Source organism: Brachyhypopomus gauderio, unplaced genomic scaffold (genome assembly GCF_052324685.1).
Source record: "Brachyhypopomus gauderio isolate BG-103 unplaced genomic scaffold, BGAUD_0.2 sc101, whole genome shotgun sequence".
Taxonomy (NCBI): domain Eukaryota; kingdom Metazoa; phylum Chordata; class Actinopteri; order Gymnotiformes; family Hypopomidae; genus Brachyhypopomus; species Brachyhypopomus gauderio.
In genome coordinates, this window is record NW_027506922.1 from 581,691 (window position 1) to 589,744 (window position 8,054).

General features: G+C 40.3%; 1 protein-coding gene across 1 annotated transcript; it reads left to right on the forward strand.

Annotated features, from left to right (window-relative positions):
- The first annotated feature begins 2,639 nt into the window (after positions 1–2,639).
- Positions 2,640–7,345, forward strand: LOC143497163 (uncharacterized). The gene is made up of 4 exons (XM_076992965.1): positions 2,640–2,750; positions 5,563–5,622; positions 5,921–6,694; positions 7,294–7,345. The coding sequence occupies exons 3-4, from the start codon at positions 6,016–6,018 to the stop codon at positions 7,302–7,304; spliced, it is 690 nt and encodes a 229-aa protein (XP_076849080.1). The 5' UTR covers positions 2,640–2,750; positions 5,563–5,622; positions 5,921–6,015; the 3' UTR covers positions 7,305–7,345.
- Positions 7,346–8,054: the final 709 nt, after the last annotated feature.

Here is an 8,054-nt window from a genome sequence, read left to right on the forward strand (position 1 = left end):
TCCCGTGTACTGTGCACGGTGCATAAGCCATTTTGACATCATTATCCAATGTTGTAAAACTACAACAAAGACATCACAAGTTGAAAATATAAGTTGATGCATTCAACAATAATTTTGTAATTACATGTTCTAGTCATTCTAACAATTGCTAAAGAAAATAATTTTACATACCTCAGTGTTAAGATATTCACTTCAGTGAAAGAGGGAGTTCATCACACAGATGAACATCAATGTTGGCCATTTTTTATCACACACACACAGACACACTTTTATCTACCAGTTAAACTTAAAACAGCTTTTTGGTCAACTCTTGTCGGTCAACCATGTTGTTTCTGCTGCTTAAAACAGCATTAGAACTTGAATATGTGCCTAAATTCTGCACCTGATGACCGGCACAATAACAAGCGCTGTTTTACAAACACATCTTAGCAGATAGATGTTTCATAAAGCATCATTGAAGACACATACATGTACATTTAACACCTCTCATGTATCTTAGCAGAAAGATGTTTCATAAAGCATCATTGAAGACACGTACATGTACATTTAACACCTCTCATGTATCTTAGCAGAAAGATGTTTCATAAAGCATCATTGAAGACACGTACATGTACATTTAACACCTCTCATGTATCTTAGCAGAAAGATGTTTCATAAAGCATCATTGAAGACACGTACATGATGTACATTTAACACCTCTCATGTATCTTAGCAGAAAGATGTTTCATAAAGCATCATTGAAGACACGTACATGTACATGTAACACCTCTCAAGTATCTTAGCAGAAAGATGTTTCATAAAGCATTACATTGAAGACACGTACATGTATATTACATTGAAGACACATACATGTACACCCAGCGCACCACGGACTGTGCTAACGGGCTGCCCAATGGAGGATGGGTTTCCTTTTAAGTCTTGGTCCTCCCGAGGTTTCTTCCTATTCCCCACCATCATAGGGAGTTTTTCCTTGCCACTGTCGCCTTTGGCTTGCTCATTAGGGATTTGGACCCATACGATTGTTAACCTTGTAAATCCTGTAAAGATTGTAAAACTGCTTCGTGACAACATGTGTTGTGAAAAGCGCTATACAAATAAATTTGATTTGATATATTTACCACCTCTCATGTTATTCTTGCAAATGTGTAATGGAAAGGACGATAGGCAGTAATTCACAGCACATTTGGACTAAAATCACCAATTTATTGTCTATAATTCCACCTTAAATGGTCCCACCATATTCCTGAAGTTGTGAATAAGAAAGCTAGAGTTAACTTCACCTCACCATTATCACATTAAATTCAAACTATAAGCAGGCATGTTTTGACATAAAGAGTTCTGGATGTATTTATCTCCATTAACTCCATAACTCTCCCTATTAATTACAACTAACACAGTTGTTGTGTTTCCACTGTATTTAACAGCCCTGTTTCAAACTATACAGCTTGCTGTAGTTTTATTTTCTGCAATAAAATAAAGCCAAACGGCGCATGTCTTCCTCTCAGACATTTCAATACTCCGGTGGTGTCTCTCTCTCTCCGTACTGTAAGGTGTCGACTCGAGGAGAGCGCTGAGTGGGCGGGGCCAGGCGGAGCCTACCTGCATGGTTGCTGAGCAACGTGACGGCGTAAAGACTAAAGACAAGAGGGGGCGGGTGCGCTGCTCCGTGCTGTGTGACTATTTTAAGCGAGTAGCGACAAATTTAGCGACTTTTTGTGGTGTTACTGGAGACTTTTGTAGACTCGGAGATGAACACACATGGTCTTCAGTTACTGTCCTCAGCGAGCAGCGGGTGATGCCGTGAACCCCGCCCACAACACTCACAATGCAGTCTGACAGTCAGAGCAGACCCGCACCGCTCCACGTCCACGCTGCAAATGAACTGCGCATGCCCAAAGAAGCCGCTGATTGACCCCGCCCCGTATTTACAGAACCGGATGTAAATATAAATGCGTCTTCAGTGTAATACAAAATAAATCACTGAATTTAACTCACACAGTTTCCGTCAGTCACTCTAACATATTTAGAGTATTTTAATCATTTTTTCTCTCCCACAACGTTATTATTTTACAGCTTCAAAAACGTATTTAAAAAAAAGGTATTATGCAAATTAGGCGATGACGCCATTTTGTGACTTTTAGGACAGCCAATAGCGTCTTTCCTTACTGAGAAGTTGGCAACTTTTACGTTTTCTTGTAAACTTAAAAAACGTGTATTGTGTTATTTAAAGAACATTTAAAGAACATTTTGATCTCTAAACGGTAGCAGTCTTAAGGGTGAATTTATTGGATTTCTATTTCCTGGTCAGAAAACGTAAGCGACACGTAGGAGGAGTTGGATTAGATGCAGCTCCGCCCCCTGGACCGTCCAAAAGAAACTATGGACGGTGGGAGGAGTTGGATCTAGATCTAGCTCCACCCCTGGACTTTTGCTTTTGCAGATACGGATACTTGTTGGCAACGCTGCTCTTACAGACAGAGAAGAGACTTTGATGAATCCACGTACGCAGCAGTCGGTGTGTGCGGGAGAGTTAAAAAGATTGAGTATTAATATTTTTACACGAGTATTGCTCCAAATCAATATCACCGTTGGTATCGATATTTGGATCGATCCGCCCACCTCTACCTACCATCACCATCGGACATTACAGACCACAGGTTTCCTTATTCTCAATATCAGCATCGGGCGTTTAGTGCAGTTGCGCCTATTGTCGTGTTGGTGTTTGGAAGTGTTGGACTACTGGTTGACCTGTAAGTATTTAACTTAGTAATACGTACCACTAACACCTTTTAACCACATCTTAACCACACTATTTTGTTCGTTCCGATACCTCACGGTTGAATCTCGTGTCTTGACTAAGTTGGTAGAAAATTCAATGTGTTAAAAGTGTTTTTATAATGGATGTTGTAGCGCTAACTAACCCAGCTAGATAACGTAGCTACTTATTTGATACTATACGAATATAATTATATTTGGTTCTTTTGTTTAGTAGCTCAGTGGTTCCTGTTACAAAGATAAAAGCTTATATGCTAGTTATATTGTACGGTTTTATTACAGTACTCAACTCAACTCAATTTTATTTATAGAGCACTTTAAGAACGGCAGCTGTACATAAGAATTGAACATTTAGACACAAAACAACTAATAGCAAAAATGGATAAAACAATATTAACTAAAACTGTAAAAGGAATCAATAGAACAAATCAAACAATAAAAGTAAGACAGTAAAAACTAAAAACACATACAAAGTCTCATGGTATGTTAAAAGCCAATGAATAAAAGTGGGTTGTTTAAAAATGGACAGTGATGGGGCTTGTCTAACATGCAGTAGGTTGTTCCATAATCTAGGACAGGCGTACTCAACTAAATTTGTCCACGGTCCAATTTTGGCAGATACCTGTGCCCTGAGGTCCGGTGCGGCGGGGGTGACGAACGTAACTTGTTGACCGGGGGGGGGGGGGGGGGGGGGGGGGACGACGGTGCGCTAACGGTGGAGGCGTTTATACTTTCGCGAGCGTCACTGCAGTGTTCTCCGAAACGATAGGCGTTTTGTCCGAAACGATATGTGGTAGAAACACCCCTCAAAACAGGGGAATGAACATTTACCTGACCAATTTTAATGTTGCTATATGTTTCAGGTTTGAAAAGTGCTGGAATTTAGGTTAAAGTACTTTAAAATGCTTGAAATTGTAACTACTTGGTTTCACAACAAATAGCTGTCTGAATGAATAGTTCTCTTGTATTAGGTTAACAAATACAAGCCTCTTGTAATTCCAGGACGAAACACGAGAGAACGTGAAGACGTGAAGATTGGGCGTTTTTTAAATAAACAACCATTAAATATCACATAAAAAGCGAATTATTTCGAGTATATGTATAAATATTTAACTTAATTATGTTTAACATGCTGGGAAATATTGAAATGGACCTTGAAAGTGACGTACAAGTGCTTTAATTCCACCTTATAAAGGTGTATGAACCCTGAAAACGTGACTTTGTTCAATGCGCTGAAGCGCGGCGCGAAGTTACAAAATTCGAGAGGTGCACGACCTCTCGAACCGACAGCGCGCGAGACACTCGCGCACACTCGGAGCCACAGCGATTACGTCATTTTCGCCGCGCGGACCCTCGCGCCGCTCGCGAAGCGTCAACCAGGCAGGCTTGTTGTTGAGCGGGGTGGCGAACGTAAATTGTTGAGCGGGGGTGGCAAACGTAACACACGTGACGGAGTGTTTTGTCAATAGCCCTGAAATAAATGCTACGGTTTTGTTTTGGTCCGTATCCAGTTAATCAGGAATGAGATTGGGTCCGGACAGGACTGCGTTCGGGTCCGGATCCGGACCGCGGTCCGCCAGTTGAGTACCCCTGATCTAGGAGCAGCGATGGGAAAAGCTCTATCGCCTCTAGGACCAAACACCTTCACTTCAGTTTTCTTTTCATTAAAATTTAAGAAGTTTAAAGCCATCCAGTCCTTAATATCATTTAGACATAGCAGAAGTGGTTTTATAGGGGCATCTCTATAATAGTGGGACATATATCTGGGTGTCGTCAGCATTACAATGAAAAGAGATGCAGTGTTTCCTTAAAATTGAACCCAGTGGAACCAGATACATGGAAAAAAGTAAAAAAAAAGTCTGTCAGATAGACTTAAACAAGACCATAGACAAAGAGACCTTAATTAATAAAGAACAAGGTGTAGAGTATGTCCATGTTCATGCATGTTCAACAGTAGCTTTAATGTGTGATTTAATTGATTTTATGCTGCTATAATGGATGTATTGTAATGTTTCATACATTTGATTTAGTTTGGTTATTCATTGAAGTATTTTTACGTTTAGGTAAAATCATATAGATAGAAATATATGGGTGTACTTTTCCTAAGCACAATAACAACATTTGGGAGAAACTTTGACGCCCCCTCAGGAACTCCTTTAGAAAATGTTTACTGTGTATTGTCTCCCCACCACCGCATTGAAATGTAATTTACGCCCTTGATTTCTGATTATTTTACCATTGTTAATCGGTTTCTCTTTTTGTAAATATCCATCACACGATAGAAAATGATCTCTAAACTAATCTAGTTACCCTGCAAGATCTCTTGTCTTTTTCAAATCAATATTCTTACCATTTATCTATGTTTCAGAGCAAACAAAGTAAATGACGGGAATAACATGTATTATTTGAAGCTTGCATGTTAATGTTGTCACCCTGAGTGCATGTAGTCTTGGTAAAGGTCGTAGTCATCTGTAAAATGTAAATGTACCATATCTGTCAGTTGTGGTTTTTTTCACTGCGATCGAAATTTGTTCTCTGCTTTTAACCCATTTGTGCAGTTAGAACACACACACACACACACACTAGTGATTACTAGGGGGCTATGGTGCACACGTGCCCATGACATGGCATTTAATAAGAAATGGCACAGAGATCTATGTTGAGGAACAGTTTGAATAAAGTAGATGTGTTAGATCTACATCACATGTGCATGTTTTACTTTTTATGTCATTTTTAATAAATGTGAAGTGGGGAAACTTAAAATTATTTTATTCTAATTATTTTCAGTCTAACAGAAATGTTGAAGAAGTTGTCTTAACAGTGAGACATTTGAGATCTTCTGAAGAGGTGAGTTATATTTTAAACCTGTGACTGATACATTTCTCAGTATAATCCAGATAAATAAGCAACAGTTTAAAGCACACACAGAGCCTACAGGTAGCCTGTAGGCCCAATTGTACCTTTTCAATTAGGATACATAATGCTGCCTTGTTTGTTTTGGGTGTTTTCTGGTCTTTGAACAGGCTCCTTAGAATGAATGTCTTTAGAATGAATGTCTTTAGCATTATGCAGAGCCCAAATGGTTCTTTGTCATGACTGTTTCATCTTCATCTCACAATGAATTTGCCATGTCTTTTTCCTATAGGAATTAATGCTGTCCACTTTCCTAAACACGTAAACGTTACCTACATAAACAAATTTATCTATGAGGAGTATGTCAGACTGCTGAAATCAGTAAACATGGAAAAGGAGAAAAGCTACAACTGCTTAGAGTGTGGAAAGAGTTTTACTACACACAGCCATCTCCAGAAACACCAGCGAATTCACACAGGAGAGAAGCCATATCACTGCTCAGAGTGTGGGAAGAGTTTTACTACACAGGGAAATCTTCAATGTCACCAGCGCATTCACACAGGAGAGAAGCCATATCACTGCTCAGAGTGTGGGAAGAGTTTTACTACACAGAGTAGTCTTCAACTGCACCAGCACATTCACACAGGAGAGAAGCCATATTACTGCTCAGAGTGTGGGAAGAGTTTTACTCAACAGAGTCATCTAAAAAAACACCAGCGCATTCACACTGGAGAGAAGCCATATCACTGCTCAGAGTGTGGAAAGAGTTTTACTCAACAGAGTCATCTCAAAAAACACCAGCGCATTCACACAGGAGAGAAGCCATATCACTGCTCAGAGTGTGGGAAGAGTTTTACTACACAGAGTCATCTCAATGAACACCAGCGCTTTCACACAGGAGAGAAACCATATCACTGCTCAGAGTGTCGGAAGAGTTTTACTAGACAGGGAAGTCTTCAACTGCACCAGCGCATTCACACAGGAGAGAAGCCATATCACTGCTCAGAGTGTGGGAAGAGTTTTACTCAGCGGAGTCATCTCCAGCAACATCAACACATTCACACAGGTAAACTGTAGTGGGAGACTCTGAGCACAGACGTTTGACGTTTCCTCATCAGTCATGAATGATTTTAGTTTACTTATGTTTTCACTCTCCATGGCTAGGAGGCTAACTGTCATCAGTGTCCCTGCTTGGTTATGAATGTGATTAGTTTGTTAGTGTAAATGTGGATCGGCACATAAGAGATAGTAGTTGGTAATTGAACATAAGAAACGTTACCAGATAACAATACACAGGGGAATATATGAAAGACCACATATACAAATATGCTCCGTACCCCTCGAAAATGTTTTGGTACCTCTGGGGATTCTAGGGGTGCCACCAGGGGCACATGAGCCAGAACAGTTCCTATTGAGCACTGTATTGATGTAGACACTTGTTAGCAGGTCGGTGCTGCATTGTACAGCCACAGACACTCATCTGCTGGCCTTTGATGTACACTGTACTGCTACAGATTTGGAGCAGTGAACTGTAGGCTCGTACTGAACAGCCATATTAACGTCCTGCAGCTCTGTCCTTGTAGCAGGTCTCTTAGTAGTTGGGGCTGTGGTAACCTTCTTGGGTACTGGTGCCTGTGCTGAGACTTCCTCTCTTGTGTGCTCTAGGTGTAAAATGAACAACCTCGGGAGCAGAGAATACACCAAATTCAAAATCAACAACAGTGGATCCACTCTTGCCAAATCGTGCTCTAAGAAGTTAAAAAAACCCATCGAGTGTGTTCATTTCCTCTCTGGGCTGAGACAAGGATAAATAAAAAAAATTGTCTGCTCTGGAGAATGAACCCCTCCAAATTATCCTCCTCATTGAACTCGTGGGAGGGACAAATCGAGGAGGGTAGCTCAAACGGTTCACCATCCTTAACCTGTTTAATCAAGTCCTCAGACAAGATACACATTGGAAGATAACCGTAATCCTCCTCCTGATAATGTCTCACCTCGTAAGACTCCCTCACTCTCCTTTAATGGTGGATTATTCTGTAACGTGGCAGGTGTTGTGCAATCAGGAAGCGGACACAGTCTCTGAGGTTATTGGCTTTTAACAAATGGGTTTGCACACAAATTGACAGTAGACACACGAACAGCACGAGCACAATGTGGCATGATAACACTAACGAAACTAACAGGCTAACACACATATGACCAACTAATCATTAGACATAAAGACAACAGACTCGACCAGCAACCTGACATATAACAGAACACTAAAACTTGGATAACAAACTACACAATCGGACATCTACAGACACGAGAAGCCATGAACAAAACAGAAATATAGAAAGATTAACCAAATCTGACTTCCAAAACACAACAGACTGCACAAGACCACAAAACGATCACCATAATTTTTACTTTCACAATAAGTTTCA

What these genes read in the sequence shown, in the direction of transcription:
- LOC143497163 (XM_076992965.1), top strand. Translation starts at nt 6,016, where the DNA reads ATGGAAAAGGAGAAAAGCTACAACTGCTTAGAGTGTGGAAAGAGTTTT.